This window comes from Nothoprocta perdicaria, unplaced genomic scaffold, assembly GCF_003342845.1.
Source record: "Nothoprocta perdicaria isolate Ctin4 unplaced genomic scaffold, notPer1 scaffold_157, whole genome shotgun sequence".
NCBI lineage: Eukaryota > Metazoa > Chordata > Aves > Tinamiformes > Tinamidae > Nothoprocta > Nothoprocta perdicaria.
The window spans coordinates 1145656-1163933 of NW_020454727.1; the positions used below are offsets into that span (position 1 = coordinate 1145656).

Genomic DNA, 18278 nt, shown 5'->3' on the forward strand with positions numbered 1-18278 from the left:
AGCGCAGGCGCACGCGGACCAGCACGCTCGAGTCGCCGCTCCTGCTGCGGGACAGAGAGGAGCGGGACTCAGCCCGGCCCTGCTGCCCCACACRGACCTACAAAGGAGCCTATCTTCTCCATGACCCCCAATTCTCTGGCGGCAGGGCTTGGGTTGAAGGGTCGTTTTGTTCTTTGGCTGGTTGGACAAGACCACTCTCCTCTCCCCCGGGTRCACTTTCACATGAGCGAATGCAGAACTTGGTGCATTCCCAGCAACAACCCATTTTTGACCCAAGAGCACTTTCTCTTTGTASCTGCTTTGAACCACAAAAAGACGCGTTTCAGGGCACCAAGATCACGCGTCCTGTAGCCTGCACGGCGTCAGGGTGCTGATCATGTATCCTGTGGCCTTCACGGTGCTGGGGAGCGGCCCCCACTCACCTGTAGCCCAGGATGGTGCAGCCGGTGCAGCTCGAGTCCAGCTCAGAGTCCTGCAGACTGGATAGGAACTGCGGGGAAGAGCAGCAATCAGCCGCGTTTCCCCAAGCAGGAAACCTGGCTGACGCCTGAGGTTTTGCAGGGAGCCAGCGACAGCCGAAGCGTCTCCACAGGTAGCCAGGGCTCCTGGGTCCATCTCCTGCACCGTCCTCATGTTCGACTCACCAGCCTCTCCAGAGCGGGGGTCAGCGCCCGGTAGTAGTCGGAGCTCTCGGCCCGCAAGCTGCTGTCGAAGGCGATGCCCCTCAGCTCCACCGTGTGCTCGAAGCTGGTCTCGCCCGCGGGCTCGCAGGCTGCCGGGAGGGTTTCGTCATAGCGGGGTCGGGGCCGCGCTGCTCATCCTGCGCCCTCAGCTGCCTGGTTGCCCCTGGCCGGTGCCGGGGTGCCCCGGGGGGCCCCGTTGCCCTGCGGGGCAACCCCATCCCGCGCRCGAGGGCAGCTGCGCGATGAGGGGCGGCCCACACCTCCCTGCACGGGGGCTGAGGTTCGGGCGGGATGGCGGCACAGGGGCGGGCGGCGCCGCGCGTCCGTCACTCACCCAGCAGGATCCCCAYGTAGAGCGCGGTGACGGCGCCCGCCACGGCCGCCACCAGCGCGGCCTTGCGGCGGCTGCAGCCCGCGCTCCCCGCCGCGCCCGGCTCCGGCTTCGCCTGCTCCATGCTCCCCCGCAGCACCTCCGGTCTCAGGGATTTAAATACAAAACAGTGATAAAAATAGGGAGACAGCAACCCCTCTCGTTGCAAACCCAGTGCCTGCAGCAACCGCAGCAGTGCCGCACTCGCGCCTATCGTCTGGGTGGGCAGAGGAGCCTGGATTTACAGATATCAAATGAGGATACAAATACAAGACGCATCAGGCACAAAGGCATCCGCTGTGTCTAATGGAGCCCAGCTGCAGGAGCATTTTGATATTTTCAAATATAAAATAGTGTTAGACGGTACAAGTCAAGAGAATGAAGCCCTTGCAGCCGAGATCTTGTGTGCACATATAGAGGCATTAATGGGTTTAAGTGTTGCAGTTGGTTGCCTTACTCTTATTGCAGAACGTCMTCGTCTTTGCTGTAACGAAGGTCTCAGATGGGACACAAGGCTCTGGACACAGTGCCCAAATAGAGGCCACATCTCCCATCCTGCTACATTGCACCTTCCAGGAAGCTGCTAAGAAACCACTTTTCTAATGCAAATTATTTGAGTAATGAAAGAGGGAAGAACAGGAGCTGGGACACTGGCAGCAGGAGAACAGATTCTGAAGAGCTTTTCAATCTTTCCCAAGAGGCGTCCAGGGCTCTTTAAACTGGAGCTTCTAGATAAGGGATTTTGAAAGGTCKCTTCATTGTGAGGGAGGAGACAAAGAGGGGAAGAAGGGACATCCTGGCCAAGATGCCTCATTTCTGAGCCCTGCAATGTTCTTCCTCAGCTGTAACTGAACCTTCCAGAGAGGCACTCGGCGCTGGAGCTTGTCGGCAGCATTGGTACCGGCCGCTCTCGCTAAGGGAGCTTTTCCAGTGGTCCCTCTGATTTAAATGCAAGGAGCAATCTCCTTTCTTTCAGTATCTTCTGGAGGCTCTGGATTACCCTCGCGTTAAGATGTGGAGCACAGAAGCTCAAAAGCGAATGCACATACACTSACCCACGCAAGGGGCAACACTGGGTGGCATTGAGGTTGCACTGGGAGGAGGAGGCAGCTGAGAAAAACTTAATGGGCAAAATGGGCCACAGGTGGCTGCCAGTTTGGGCAGCAGCAGTTAGACTGAGCTAATCTGACCGAACCCGAAAGCACATTTATGGGCTTCGCTGGGGTAAGTGGTGGGCAGTTACGGAGTTTCCCCTCTGAGAGCAGAGGGAAAGCCCCAGGGCAGAGGGCCCTTCCAGCCCTATTTTAGGGCAGTTTCTGTGCGTTGCTCTGTATCTAAGACCATCACACRGTCTAAGGTCATGCTGGGAAGCCCTCACCCAGACAGGAGCTTTGTGAAATGCTGCTGGGGGCCTGAAAAACACATTCCTTACTGCAGGTGGAGAACGAGCTCAGCAGGGGATCCAGCTGCAGCCTCCAGGAATGGCCCAACACTTGGGCAAAGATGAGGGGAGACTTGACGGGAGACTCAAAGGGCCCGGAGGGCTGGCGGCGAAGCGGGGGAGAGCGGAAGCAGGAGCGTGTTTTTCCAGTGCAGAAAACAAGAAGTGAGGAGTCCAAGCGGGATGAGGCAGCCCTGGGCTGGGGACAGCGCTCAGCCGGCGCCCGCGGGAGCGGGGAGGCCGCAGCCCTCCGGACAAGCGGCTTCCCGGCCCCGGCGCCGCCGCAGCGCCTTGTTCATTGTCCCCACCGGCCTCCCGGTAAGAGGATCCTCTCGCTGCGTGCCAGCTCCGGCCGCTGCGTGACAGCGGCGCCGCGCGCGGAGCCTCCAACATCGCTTCTCCCACCGCGCAGCCCCAGCCCTCCGCTGCCGCCTTTGGGTACGGAGCTCAGGTTTGCACCTGTGACTACGTTTGAGTCATTTTTCTATGCATTGCAGACAAAAGTAAAGGCTGTCATCCTCTCCCTGGGTTAACCACTAGGAAGTCCTGCAGAAAGAGCTGCAGGCAACAGCCAGCAAAAAGTGCTTCCAACTTCCCCGGCGATTCAGCGGGTTTCTGGGGACCGCGCTGCTCCCCGTGGCTTCCGCAGCAGCCCTGGTCTCCTCAAGCATCAGCGTGGGGAGGACTCCCACTCATCAGCATCATTTTAGAGCCAGATGGAATCAAAAAGCACCAGAAAACACCCAATGATCACATAGTAATGAAAGTTATTTAGCCTTATGTGACTAAGAAGAAAGCATTAAAAGTATTTACAGCTATTATTTCAATGAAAGCTTCGGTGTTTCTCTTAACATGCAACAACCTCAGCAGCAAACGTTGCTGTTAGAGCCAGGGAAGCAGCAGGTTTCCCCTGCAGGTGCAGGACATCCCTCCCCATCCCGGCACAGCAAACCGACACCTTTAAGGCAATGAGATTTGTTTAAAAAAAGCAGCAGCCGTGACTCACCTGCCTGGCTTTCCCACTGGGTGCGTCTCCCCGGAAAGCCTTTTCCCTGGTCAAGTAGCTCCCATCAGYTCCGCTGGCCCCGCGACTGCCCCGCGAGCCGGGCGGGAGATGCGGGCGAGTGGGAGGCACGAAGGGAGCTGCCGGCAGAGCTTAAAGGCGCAGGCTGGGACGCCGCGAGCTGCTTTCCCTTCCTTTATATTTCGCTGGACTGTTTTTAAGGACCACGTTTTTCCCCAGCTACCTGCACTGAAACTCAACCCCCAACGTCAGAGTTTCGCGCCAGCCCCCAGAGAGGTTTCTGCCATTCACGGCGTGGCTCMGTTCATCCTGGTAGCCCTTGGCTGGCACGATGGAGAGCGAGATTCCTGCCCGAAGGAGATGTTTGCATCATCCTGTGCCACACCAAGMAATGAAGAATGGCCCTTCTACAGTGTCATTCCTTCAGCCAGGCATCCCGTAGTCCCCAGGCCTCAGATACAGGTCCCAGAAGGGAAAAAAGCCACCAAACCCTCCCTTAGGGGGTCCTGCAAGAATGAAGCATTTCAGACTCTTGCACTTTCACACATCAGCACTATATTTGGACCCAAATAATCATATTTTTATCCTGTTGAAAACAGACCTGGGGCCAGGAGGCCAGGATTGCTGGAGGTCACTAGAGCTCATGAGGATAAGCAAGAAGTTCTCCTGTGCACTATTTCAGGTGTTAAACATGGAATCATTTTCCCTTCTGAAACAGTAAAAACAGACAGACAATCCCAGGTAATCTTACCTTCGGATAAGTTATTTGCAGCTAGAGCTGGAGAACTTGCGAGCTGCAGGCGTGAAACTCAGCTCTGGGTTTTAGACACCCTAAACGCGGTGCAGGAAGTGGCCCTTGTGCCCACGCCCTGGTCGTCAAGTCATTAATTCCCTAGGTGGTCCACTAATTGCCCACCCATTATCTGCACAGATGAGGCTGCTGATCCCTGGAGCACACCTGGAACTCCTCAGGCTCCCAGGGAAGGACGGGAGCAGCTGGGGCCGGAGGTCTCCAGGTGGGAGCTTGGCTGTCCTGGGGACTCCCTTCAGGCCACAGCTGTGGCACTTAGACCAATGGCCCTGGTGAAGGGCAGCGATCAGCGTCCCCATCACCGGGAGGGAGGGATGGATGATCCCCCTTCCTGAGCTGCCCTAAGCCATTCTCCATGGAAAGCCCAGCAAGTCGCACCTGGGTAAGAGGCCAAGAACTGCTCCTGCAGCAGCCGGGCAGGCAGGAGGGTCTTTAGTACCTACTTAAGATTAATTATGGGATGCAGAGATGTTTTTAAGTGTATTTAAGATAATCAGCACCAATAGCTCATGCATGTGGTGGAGAGGCGGTCAAACCACGGGTCCGTCCTGTTGCAGGAACTCCGAGCAGCAGCTCAGGGCCTCAGCTGCAATTTAAACACGTCAGATACTCAATGTGCTACTTCTGTTCCAGTGCCCGGGTCTCTGTCCAGTCCGAGAACGCTGGCTGCTGTTGCAACTCATGGAGAAAAGCCTTAGGATGAGCTCTGCAGCCAGACAGTCTTTACTATGACATTTGCCTGCCTTTATCTCTCACAAACCGGTCTGGCTGGTTCCGAGCCCTCCTGCTCTTCATTCCCCACTGCACAGAAAAGCTCGTCCTGCTGCTTCCTCCCCCTGCCCCCTCCTTGGGCTCCGGCGAGGGCTTCACTTAAACACGTACCACGTTGCAGAAGGAGATTCTTTATTCTTGAATCTTTAGATTGTCAACTAAAGACTTGGTATATGAAAGAGGTAAACAAGCAGCGCATCAACGTTCAGTTAAAAGACGTCTGTTAAAGCAAGTCGGTGCAGACACACGTCTGCAGCCATCAAATAAAGGTATAAACAGTTTCCTCTTCATCTGTTCCTCTACATTAGGTTTTACGTTAAGCTGATCGGGGAGGTTTCTGAAAAACAAAGAGCACAGCCTTGCTTTTGATGGAAGTGACTGAGCTGAGGCCGGATCAAGATCCAAACAGTCGCAGCCAAAGGAGTGCACTAGGGTCTCCTGATTTATACAGTACTGGAATAGTCAGAGTATGGAACTCAGCTCACATACTTCAACTGGAGGTATTGCACGAGCAGCTAAATAGTGATTCCTTCTCCACGCTGATCTTTCTAGTTTTGGGGAGAAGAAAAAAAAACACACTAAAAATCAGACTGAAAACTCTCAAATGTAAAATAAAGCTTATGCTCCTAGCAGACCAATCTGAAATACATGAGCAAAGTGACTGCTGAATGCCTGCCAGTTAATCAGCATTTGAATTTTTTCCATTTTAATTGATTTGTATAAACAACTTAAGATAAACTGTTTCCCAACACACATTACATCAGATGAGAGCAAGTGTTTAAATACATATTTCAAGACGATGATAAAATTTAGTACTTTGTTATCATCAAAAAACCTACTGTCTTTTAAGGATATAAAAAACCTATTCCAAACAACACTATGGCTGAAAGACAGTCAAGACAGAAAACATAAAACCGAGTCAGTCTCCAAACATTTTTTTCCTGCTATTTGCAAGGTCACTATTTAAACATAGGTTTATTTTCTTATTTTAAATAAATGTCTAGTATACATACTTATACAGTGGCTTAAATTAAGGCATAATCCAGCTGGCTGAAGTTTTGAATAAAATGTCTCTGTTGCTTTGCATCTACTGCTTCGTTTTGTCGCTCTGTTGCTTTTGTGACAACTGCTTCATTCACCCCTGGCAAAACCAGCGTAGTCCATTAAAGAGCAGACTGGAAAACAGACCTCTCTCCACTGCCATTTACCATGATCCATTTGGGTCATTTATAGTAAATGTAGCACAGGTCTTTGGACTCAAAAGTTTTTCAAGAAACTCACCATTAAATCAACTTATCAGGGAGGGCTCGAAGCTTTAAGCAGAAGCAGGTAAAATTTGGAATCCCTCGTGTGGTTTTACAGGAAGCCCTTAACGCTCCAGAGAAACCAGGCTGTCCACCCACCACGGCACGGGAGAGATGTGAAAAAGAAGTTCCCATCCAAAACACAGCACAAAACCAAGCTTTTGGAAGGCCTAGCAAAAGACTGTGATGGAAATTTAACGCCTATGGGCATAAACAAAGAACCTTCCAGCATTTAGCTCACCAGGCCAACTAGAGCTGAACTTAAAATCCACTTCGGATCATGACTCCAAAGGGATATAACTGTAAATATCACATTTGGGGTCTCGGAATACACAGGAAGTATTTCTTGCCTGGCATTTGAAATTGTATTCTAGAATATTTCTATAACATCTTCATTTCAGATTTGAAGATCTTTTTTCTTTAAGGGAATGCAATATAAGCACAGAAAACTGACACCTTTGATAAAGCCAAGTGTTCCAACTTCTTAAAATGGAATAAGTGATATGCAAACCTCATTAACCCTCAACATGTAGCAAAGTTGATGCATAAAAAGCTCAATCATGCCATACAAAAAAAATTGTACATTTTCTGGTAATGTAACACAACAGCTGCACCTGAAATAGTTAAAAAGTAGAGAGATTTAGTCCTTCATAATAATGTCATGTAGCAAAAGGTATAAAATAACAGGCTGGGTCACAGCCTCTTCCCAGAACCTGACAGGCCTCCCTGGCTACTTTAGGGACAGAGATCAAACACAACTGAGGCAGCTTACTAGTTACCGAGTGACAAGTAACTAAACCCCGACCCAGGACAGCACCACACGCACTCCTGGAGAACGATGACACCTGACTGTTTTCTTCGGAATTAAGAAATCACACCTATGTTCCTAAAAAAAGGAACAAACGGAAGCTCAAAAACCCCACAGCCATTTTCCATTTAATGTTTCTCTAAGGGAAATACTGCCTATTAAGCTGAGTATAGCACTACCACTTACTTGACCTGTTTAGATTTTTTTTAAACAAACATTCATAATAAACTTATTTTACTATGCTGTGTGTTGYAACAGACACCGTATTGTTTCCCAGAGGCAGCCTCCAGAACTCAGACGAGTGCTTACAGTGCTTCCTGGAGGTCCATTCATCCTGCCTTTTAAACTAGACTAGTAGCCAACCCAGGTACCTGGAAGTAAAAACAAAGGAAAAAAAAAGAAAAAAAAAAAAAGAAAGAAGAAAAAAAGACATTAAGAGATGCATTTAATGCACCATGGTAATAAAAGTCCTCTCAGAGGCTGGTCATGTCACCAGCTCTCTGCATTGCCTGAATGTCAGTTAATACTAAAGCATTCCCTTGCATCAATGGCTTTGACAAGCAGGGAAAAAAGTAAAACACAACAACAGGGAAAGTGCTAAAAAAAGGTATCATGTTTCTCTCAACTTAGCATTGTAGCAGACTCGTTCAACGGTTTTCCTTTCCCCCTCCATGTTCAACTACACTATGCTAAAGCAGCACAAGAGCTACACAAGCACAGAGTACTGTTTAAATAAAAACTCTTAATACTACCCCAGTATAATGGAACTGGAGCAGCAGAAGGCATCCACTAGTAAAATGATCACCAAAATTCATACATCAGAACCCTTGTAGAGCACCATATTTCAGAAAGATCTTTGAAGTGTGTAGCTGTACCGAAGCTGGAGGCAGAACATTCTCAGTTGGATTTGATGATCAGAATTCTGGTGAGGTTTCTCAATGAATGTGGACACTACTAAACCAGTCTAAATACATACTGGTTTTAGGCGGATCTGTCTGTGAGGGGGAAGAAAGAGGGTTCCTATCAGATTGCTTATTCCAGCGGGGCTTGCTCTGGGGTTAGGCCTTTGCTGTCGGGGTCGTCCTTGTTCTGACCGGCTGGTTCCYCGCCCTGCGAGACGGGAGTTTCTCCCTGTTCCGTCTCTGCCTTGGGATCGTCCAGCTCCGCCGCCGCCAGGCTGGGGTCACGCAGCTCCTCCACGTGCAGGGTGGGATTCGTCATTTGCTCCGTGTCTTGCTGAGAAGCTGGTACGTTGGTATCTTTGGGAAGCTCGTGGCAGCTGACGGGAGCTATGACCAGGGGAGGCTGAGGTAGGTCTTTCTGTAAAAAAGACATCGCTGTTAGGATGATGTGAAGCAGGAACTACAACTGCTACTGAGAGGAGCAGAACTGCGGAAAGGCGAATCCCTACTCAAGGTCACAGCAAATGCAGTCAAGTAGGTGCYCAGTTACAGGGGCAATCGGAACCGCCAAACAAGATGAAAACAAAAGGCCGGGCATCTCCGCTAGCAGCAGCGTCCAGTAGTGGACAGAGATGCACTCAGTTGACTCATCCGCGCTTTCTGCAAGCTAGTCATTCTCCCAAGCTGCTAAATTTATTAAATGATCTATTTATTTACTTAAACCCTTGTAAAAATCTGATCAGCCACAACAATTTTTACCAAATTATAATTGATCTCAAATGTATTTTCAATCATTCGTCTTCACAATTTCCCCCTGGAGAACTGAGTTTATCAAAAATAGTTAATGAAACGATGTTCCCCTGCAGGGGAACCTCCAGGTTCCCCATTCAACCAACCTATCCAAAAAAATAAATACGCATTATTAAAAAAACAAACAAAAAAACCCACAAACTTATCACAGAGAAAATAATGATAATTTAATACCTCATACCAGATTATGAAAAAGATAAAAAAGTTTTAGAGCTACTTACTGCAATAAAAATAATCGTAATATTTTCAAAAATCAAACCATTAAAGTTACAACAGAATTAAGATGCATAAACAAGAACTCATTTACTTTTCACTAGTCAGTTTAATTGGCCATGGGCATTAAAGGAAAATTAAAATATTAAAATTATTAAATTATTAAAATTTACACACACACACACACACTGAGGCGGCCCCCCCCAAAATTACGAAGGAAACATTCAGTCAAGGAAAACAACATTTTTTGTTGCTGTTGGATAATACTACAATATTTTACTCAACTTTAATTCTAGTTAGGTTTTATAATATTAGTATTTCTCGGAGACACTCATATCAAACTGGTATTCACCGCAAAGCCGCTGCCCGTCCAGAACATTGTGAGCTCCTTTCTCCAAAGAGCCACTGCAAAGCTCGTGAGAAGAGTGCAGGGCACCAAGTAGAGGAGAGCTGGCTGGCCCATCTGCATCAGTGCCAAGGCTACAAAGGTGACAAGAAGGCCTATTCCATAGGCTAGAGGCAAAGAAAACCAGCAAGAAGAGTTATTCTGGTACAGCTGAGTTAAGAATAGTTAAATAACTAGACAGATAAGCATTTTCATGGCTTTTTTTCAAGCTTCTTCAAGCATACATACCTGCAAATCCTACACATACAAGTTTGGAATAATAATCTGTATAGCAGATACAGATACATACAATAGTCTAATATACAGTTCTGAAAGTAATGTGGCCTGCCCAATAAATGCTGTGTGATTAATTCATCACCCTGAGCAATTTTGAAGAGTTAAATTAAATGGAACACTTTCTACTGTACTTATGAATTCAACAGCTATGGTCAAGATTATTTTGACCACTGTAATGCCACGTTTTTCCCTCTACCTGCTGGCTGCACTCTTGCTAAGGCAGCCTGGTCTGCAGTTAGTTTTCATTACTGCAAGAGCCCACTGCTGGCTCTTCATGGATATGACCTTTTCCTATCAATTTCTGCAAAAACGGTGTCAGAACAGACCTGAGTTTAGCTCAAGAGCTTCTGAGATTTACTTTTCTGTGCTAGTTCACTCTCTAATAATGCGAGGAGGAGAAGAATCATAAATCAAACTGTCATATATGATTTATGCTATGCTTTTAAAGGGAGCTGTTCTTCAAAGTGTTGTGCACAGGTCAGTGTCACACATACCTATTGTGCAGGCTACAAAATAGACTCTGGAGGACTGCACCTGAATATCAAATCTATGGCAATAGGCCACCAATAAGCCTACAAAAGAAAAGAACAGTAACAGCAATTTTTCAACCCATCTCTAGATGAAGATTAAAAAAAGTAACAATTTATCTAAGCATGCTTAAGTTTTATGTACATTAACATGAAATTAAGACAAACAGCATAGAGAGAACATAAAAGGTTTACTTAAATACATCAGCTTTATTCAAGCCAATCAAGTTTCCCATTTGAAGGGTGAGTAGAAGGGGAATAAATGAATACTACATGTGCAACAAGAAAAATTCTAAACATACTAAGACATACCTGGAACTAAAATGTCTCCAAATCCTAGGAGAGAAAAAGGTCTATCACAAAGAGCCAATGGTGAAGAGTTGAGTCTTGGAACCTTCAGGACCATTGGGAGCTTGGAAATGAAAGAGAAGAAAGAAATACGAAGTGTGAAACAGTAATACACACACACACACACACACACACACACGCACGCACACCAAACTTTTATTCATATCAAAATATCTCAGTAATGCCTTCTTACCTACTTGGGTTTCTCTCCTCTGCCTTTGACATTTGCTTTTCATAAAGCAATTATCAAAACAAAGGGCAAGCCACAGACTGAATACCATTTTAGTATTTGTTAAAAACAATATGCTTCATTAGCAATTAGTTATATTCATAAACATGTTCATATATTCTTGTGAAACTAAGCTAATCTACTTCCTTGTGCAGAAATCCTCATAAATAAAGATAAAGGAAAAGGAAGGCTATTATGGTGAGCCACTAAAAGTGTGTTTTGACCCCTCAGCTTTTACTGTGGATTTCCAAAGAGCCCAGGAACACTATATTTCCTCACAAAATTCTTTTCAGATTGACATCTTCATTTCAGCTCTTTGAACTTCAGAGCAGTTGAAAAATGTAATAGCTGGGAGTTTGTCTTGTATTTTCAGGCTACGTACAGTACCTTTTCATGAGTGGCAGAATCAGACGGGCCTGCAGCAACCTCCACCATTATACTCTCCCCAGTCTGAAGAAAAGAGGGGAAATTGTAAACCAGCACGTCAGCCAACAGGTCTAGGTTCATTCAGGAACACAGAACGGCTCTGGGAGCAGGAGGCATAGACAGGCACTTCACTTACCTTTGTTAGAAAAGGTGTGATAAATACAAAAAACACATCATACACAAAAAGAACCAGGAGGAGCAAGGTACAACCCTGAAGAGAGAGGCAGAAACCTTARTGAGCATCCACATACTATGCATTAGCAAAGAAAGAAGAAACAGCAATTTCAGAATATTCAAGTCAAAAGTTGGCAACAACTGCAAGACATTCACATATTTTCCTTAACTCCTATAGATTTTTTTTAGGTCAAAGAATCTGGCCTTTACACAGCATATAAAGGGAAAAAATCCTCAGGCAGAAAATTGCGTTAATCCCCAAAACTCCTTATCCTGCAAAATCTGAAGATGGCTCCATTTCAGTGTGTTGCAATCACTGAAGAATTTATTTTTTCATTTTTTGGACACTAGATACAGCTTGAAACAGTATCTGCAGTAAAACAGCTTTCCTGAGGAGGCTGGCCAAAATTACAGGTGAAGACAACTTGAGACAGAGCTTTAAGAGATGCCTGAGGAACAAAACCATTGGCACTGATTTTCATCTTGGATTACTCAATCMGAGGGGTTAAGTCAACTCTGTTTTCAGCATGGTTCAAATGTTACTGGAAAACTAAGTCTATATTGCAATATGAAGAATTTAGCAAAGATGCTAAAGAACCAGATGAAGAAGTAAGCATGACTCACTTCACAAATGTAGCCCTTCACAAGAGACTCGAAGCACACAGCTGACAATATTAAGAATCAATCTGACTATAGTCTATAAACCCTAACTCGGACACCAGAAATTGGACTTACAATTCAAGGAAAACTAGCAGGTTTAAGCTATGCAAATTTAGACCAGCAATACAGCAAATAATTTTAGGTACAAGATGAAATCCAGCTACTATGAGTCTCCTCATCTGAAGGTAGGTTACTAGCATCATTCAAAACCATTATGCACCACTTAGGCACGTTGGTCTGCATTAGGTTTGTTACTTCACTTTRCCAAGACATGCAAGACGAAAGCACAATGTCCAAACTGACATATGTGAGTTGACTTAACCTTTCTATACCTATAGAAAGGCAAACCTTTCTATACCTATGTAAATTCCATACCTTAAATGTAGGCAGGCGAATGGTTTTCAACATGTAAAGACAGAAAGCAATTCCTAAAGCATCTTGTAAAATCCAGGCCCACCTGGAAAAGAAAATAGTGATTTTTTGATTTTTTTCCTCCCTCTTCCCCGCCCCCCCCCGCCCCTTTCTTTTTTAATCCACAGCTGAATTTGAAATTGAAGGGAGAAAGGAAAGGTCTTTCTCTCAACTCACGTTCAAAGGAAAAGTGAGTGACTGAAATTAAAGATCCAAATTTAGTGTTTCATCTTCTATGCAAAATCTGAGCTGAAAACTACTGTAAAGTGCTAGTTTGTCATTTAAATACATTAAGTTCATAAAGACTCAAGTAATAATCGCTATATGGAAGTTATTACTCATATCTTTGATTTTAATTCAACTCCAGTTCATGTTGGTTAAACTAGTGACAATAAATATAGAAGAACTTACTTTTAATATTAGTAATATAAATTGTTTGTGGAATGATAAAGAACATTTAAACTCTAAGTTTTCAAGCACAGAAACACAAATATACACTTACTGATCTTCGTTTCTGAAGACTCCCCAGACTACACTGACAGAGATACAAAATGCTGCCAACAACAGCATCCGGATCTGGGGACGCTTGTGGAAATAAGGCAAGTTGTTGTCTGGGATTCTGAAAATGAAACAGACCAACCAAACCTAAAGGCACAGCCATCTGTACATCTTCCATTTTGAAGTATGAAGCCGGTGAATCTATCACCTATCCAAGGTTTTTTTTTTTTGATGTTGGATAATAAGATGTGAAAAATCATCACATACCTGCATTTTCCTAAGGGGAATCTTCTTACAAAGGGAGACAAACAACTGTAAAGACCAATTGAGGCAGCCAGGCAGAATATACCTATAATCACATAGACTGAGAAAGAAAACGTACTAAGTGCAAGTAGTATAAAATAAGAAATACTTAAAAGTCCCAGCTGAACAAAGAACAGATTTCTATTCCATCAATTAGATGAGTGCAGTGAGTAGAATCTATATTTTTTAAAACTGCTTCCCATTTTAATACTTTAAAATAATTAATAATACAAGAGTAGAGGGTTGAATAAGGCCTTGGACAAAAATAGGCGTCTAAGACATTAAGCCTGCATCTACTTAATAGGCTTTAGTGTTYGAAAGAAGTTTCATGTTCACACATTCCACTCTCACTAAAACTAAGTACACAGATGTAGCCAGCAGGTTTGGGGGTTCTTTTTTTTTTCCATGATTTTCATTTCAATGTGATTTACACAGCTATTGATAATCATTTTTACATAGAAAAGTTAATTGATGACAGCCAACAGGTATTGAAGACTTCAACAGAAATAGTTTTAAGGATACCTAAGTGGTCATAGAAGAAATAAAGGAGGACCAGCATCGAGCAGCACATCACGACAAACACACAGATCATTATCGGAGTCACATCGACAGTTTCATCATCATGTTTCTCTGCCCCATCATCACGTTTGTGCTTCATGTATCGCCTGAAAGGGAAACACGAATATAATCAGACCACTCCTGCAACAACACATAAGGGCTCTGAATTTTCAGCAACATGTTAGAAATAGTGACAACACCACGATTTGGAAAATACAACTTGGCAGGAATGGATTGCCATTGCAGAGATTCCCACTCCAGTCAGCAAAACCCCACATGTCTACAAAGGCAGATGAACAACAACTTCAACATGATGCATAAGAATTGCTGTATTCATTTATTACGAATTATTATATCTTTTTCATTTAGTAGCAACTCTGAACAGAATCCATATCACATGAAAGATATGCTGTAATAATTTCATGCAGTGATAAGGTCTCTTAAATGTGTCACATCAGGATTCTCCCATTCTGGTTATACCGACCTCATCAGCAGAGCTATCAAGTTTCTTGAGATAACCCTGCCATGCACTCCCTCTTCCCTCCCTGTTCTGTGAAAAATACAGCAAGAAAACTGATATCCAGCAACCAAATTACTCACTTTTTCACGTCTCTGCTTCCTGCCCAGTAGCCTCCAATTGCAACAGTCCCCACGGCCATGACAAATATAATCACCATGTTGTAGTCCAGCACTGGCTCATTGGGCGCATACAGCGCTCCCTTCACCGACCTGCCGAAGCTCTGCACAGACAAGAAGAGCTTATGAAGAGCTCCGAGCACATTTCAGGGAGACCAGTCTGCTCTTGAAAGCTCTCAATTTTATTTTCAGTACTACTTTTCTTAGGATAAATATCACCAAAACAAGCACAGCCAGATGTCGAATGCAGTGCAAAGAACAGCCTTGCTCTAGCATTACAAATCTGAATGCAGTTAGATGAGACTTCCTTCTCTGTGACCTAGAGGTACCACAGACACTTACAGTTCTGCTCCTGCACGAATGCAGACCTGCCCAGGCACAACTAGGTGCCCTTTGCTGCCTCAATCAAGAGGTGACCCAGAAATATGATGACATTGGACTCAGGGAGCAAGTTTAAGGCTCATCGTCTACATGCCTGTTTTATTCTGCAATAGTAGTGAGCTCAGTGTTAATCTCCTGAGCAGAAACTGCATTTTGGTTCATGCAGTGGAACAGCTCCACAGCAAGTGACTGAATTCCTGCCCAGAACCAGAAAAAAAATGGTCTTCCACCCRCCAACAGACACTCAGAGTGCATTACCAGATTAGGTATTTTGTTCAGAATACTAACCATTAAACAAATACTAAAATAATGCAAACTTCATGAGTGCAACTCAGGAGACTTAAAGCTCTGAAGATGTATGTCAAATATGTTCTTGAGTAATGATTCATCTGGGATGGTACTAGTTAGAGCACTTATTGAATTTACCTTGCCGATATCTAGCATATCKGTGTAGCTGAGCAGTGCCACAGGAATATCAATCTCTTCGTACTGACTCCTGTTACCCCCAGGAGGAACCTGCAATACAATCCAGAAATGGATCAAAATATATTCAGTTCTGCAGAAGTGTTAATTTCTCCAGAAGAACTGCAGCTGCAACTTTCATTTTTTGTTAATTTCGGCAATACTTGAAAAGGGATAGGATATTACTTGCAGAATTATTATACAACAAAAGCTACAGAAAAATAGTCATATTCTGAATACAAATACACACACACACATCCTATTTAATCAGCATTAGTGAAAAAGCATTTTAAAGGGGAAGTGGCTTTAAGATGAGCATCAGATATCAGAAACATTACTATCAGCAGTAAGCACTGAAGACAAGATAGTAGATCACATATGAAACACTGGGTAGAAAAGAAGTTGTATGAGAAAGTACCTAATGTCAGAGAAGCACCAGTAAGGTAGAAAAGCACAGAAGGAGACTTACCAGCCTTTCTCTGCTAACAATCAGCAGGCCACGAGCTCCGTTTATCTGAGCGAGCCTCACTTTCTCATAGAAGGTGCAATTCCCTCGCATCACCATGGGGATTCGATTAATAAATCCACCATCAGGCACATCAGAAGGAGAACACAAAACAGATGCTGTCTGGTCCTGCAGTTGCAAGAGGGACTGCAAAGATGAAGAAATTAGCTGAAAGAAAAAGAACAAAGTTCTCCCCCACTCCCCACTTGTTTCTTTCTCACATTCTAGTGATTCCAGGCATCCATAAGGGAGCAAATTCCTGCTACTTTAGTCCTTCTCCCTCAAGTCCTCTTATTGAAAGAGAGCAAAACCAACCAAACTGGCAGTGCAAAAGGCACTGGCTACTGCAATGAAAATCTGCTCATCAAAACCTACTCTCACATTTGACAGAACCATGAACCAACAAGGTAAAACTAAAGGTCATGCTCCATGGCGTTAGGAAGGCCATGTGGTATAACTTCATATCACATTAACAGAGGCAAACTCCATTATTGAAACAAATAAATTCCATTTTCATGTAATTGTTCCTAACAGCCAAAAGAAAGACTTGTTTCCAACCCAAAATAGCTTTTCGCTTCTACAGGTGCTAGGAAAGTAATACAGCTGTTACCGCACTGAATAAGGAGATATTAACAGACAAAGGTATTTTTAAGTTAAGCAAACACATTAGTCACTTCAAATTCTACTGATTCAAGTTAGAAATTAAAAGTTTCCCTAGAACACAGACTTTTTGGAATGCATTCTTCTGTTATTACTTGGATGGGTACTTACAGCTTTACCCAGGTCGTGTGGCAAATGGGCCCACTGAGAATTGAAGAGGATGCAGTAGTCTTTTCCTTTGCTGCTTCCCTTCTCTGAAAGGACATGGACCATCCCATACTCACAGCACACCTGCAAACAYGTAGAAGAGTCACAAAAAAGTCTAGTACCTCCACAGAAGAAGTTGGCATCAGCAGAGATGAAGCAAGGACGATTCCAGGTTCACATCACTCCCGAGTTCAGCCTCGGACGCTTTGCCATAGGTCTGACAATACCTCGCAGTACCCTCAGCTCGGTTTTGTGCTGGGCAGCACATGGAAGTTCAAGACTACACACCCCATTTCCCACTGAGGTTATTATAACTAAAACAATTCACTCTAAAAGCAAACCAGSATCATCTTCCCTCAAAAAAAACTTCCGTCTTTCGGTGAGTGAAAAAGATACCCCCTCCATACGCTCACAGACGGCACTACCTATATTTGAAGGAGTTTTAAAGGAGGTAGCATGAGCAGCAGAAATACACGAGCAGCAAGCGAGCCCTTGGCCGCTGCAGCACGACGGCTCCAGCCACCCAGGCAGCCCGTTCGAGGCTCCCCCGGGCCCGGCTGACACCGGGCTGCCCAAGGAACGAGCAGGGAGGCTGTGGCCTCCGGAGCCAAGGCCAGGGGCCCCCCAGGACAAGGACCCGACTGCCGGCATCTCCCCTGCTCCTTCCCTGTGCTCACCCTTGCAACCTGCTGCAACAAACAGGCTCCACGCCAGGCCCTGACCCACTCCTGTCCTGACCCACTCCTGTCCTGACCCATTCCTATCTTCCATCCCCAGGCTGGCACTGCCAGGCTGTTAGAAAGGGTGGAGAGAGGCACCAAAGTCAGGCAGGAGATGCAGGGGAAGGGCAGATGCTGCACACAGAACTAGGTGGCCACTGGGCAAGTAGATATCAGTGGCAAGAAGCCACTGCAGGGGACAGAGGTAGGGGGAAAAGTCACTGTCAAACCAAAGAGTCACACCAGCAAGACCCAAGATCTGCTGGCCTCCAAGTTTACTAATGGATAGTGAAGATCCTTGACAATCCTTTAAASATCCAAGAATGCTCGAAAGCTTCCAGAAGCCCTGAAGCGCAAAGCCGCACACCTGACAGGCTGCGCGTTCCCACACGGGATTACAAGCTTGGCAGGTGACATGCAGTCCGTGAGACCTTCACCGTCTGTGCTCCAGAAATGTATTAAGGCAGATAAAGGACAGGAAAACAATCACAGGGACAAACTGATCGTTTGGGCTCAGCCGCAGCTCTGCTCGGCCCCGCGGCTGCCGCTTTCCCCGTTGCCGGGAGGACCATCCCCAAAGCCGGGCCCAAGGGGCGGCTTCGGCACCGCGGAGGCCTCTCCCGGCCCCAGGCCCGCGTCCCCACAGCCGCATCGGGCTGTGCCCCGCACCGGAGCCGGGCTGTACCGCACACCGGAGCCGGGCTCAGCGGGGCCGCTCACCTGCGCCACGACGAGCAGGAGGAGCAGGGCCGGGAGCCGCGCCCGCCGCGCCGCCGCCATGGCGGCCCCGCCGCCGCCCGCCTTTGTTCGCGCCG

The 18278-nt window shown here is 45.9% G+C and overlaps 2 protein-coding genes across 3 annotated transcripts in view; one reads left to right on the top strand and one right to left on the bottom strand.

Moving 5' to 3' along the window:
• Window positions 1–5361: 5361 nt before the first annotated feature.
• Window positions 5362–18202, bottom strand: SPPL2B (signal peptide peptidase like 2B). Of its 2 annotated transcripts, none has more exons than XM_026035232.1 (15): window positions 18184–18202; window positions 16709–16828; window positions 15902–16084; window positions 15397–15486; window positions 14554–14693; window positions 13918–14060; window positions 13360–13456; window positions 13097–13213; window positions 12559–12640; window positions 11486–11560; window positions 11311–11373; window positions 10659–10758; window positions 10314–10391; window positions 9490–9650; window positions 5362–8532 (listed from the first exon to the last, which is right to left on the bottom strand). In XM_026035232.1, exons 2-15 carry the CDS (start codon window positions 16808–16810, stop codon window positions 8245–8247), a joined length of 1719 nt encoding a protein of 572 aa, XP_025891017.1. In that variant the 5' UTR covers window positions 16811–16828; window positions 18184–18202; the 3' UTR covers window positions 5362–8244. The 2 variants fall into 2 exon arrangements, with proteins under 2 accessions (XP_025891017.1, XP_025891018.1); XM_026035233.1 differs by having other exon boundaries at window positions 8477–8532; window positions 9423–9650.
• Window positions 18203–18241: 39 nt separating this feature from the next.
• LSM7 (LSM7 homolog, U6 small nuclear RNA and mRNA degradation associated) overlaps window positions 18242–18278 on the top strand; it is a 2225-nt gene continuing 2188 nt past the window's right edge. Inside the window, exon 1 of the mRNA XM_026035167.1 lies at window positions 18242–18268. Within this exon, the coding sequence (XP_025890952.1) occupies window positions 18242–18268 (27 nt within the window). The remainder of the gene's footprint in view (window positions 18269–18278) is intronic.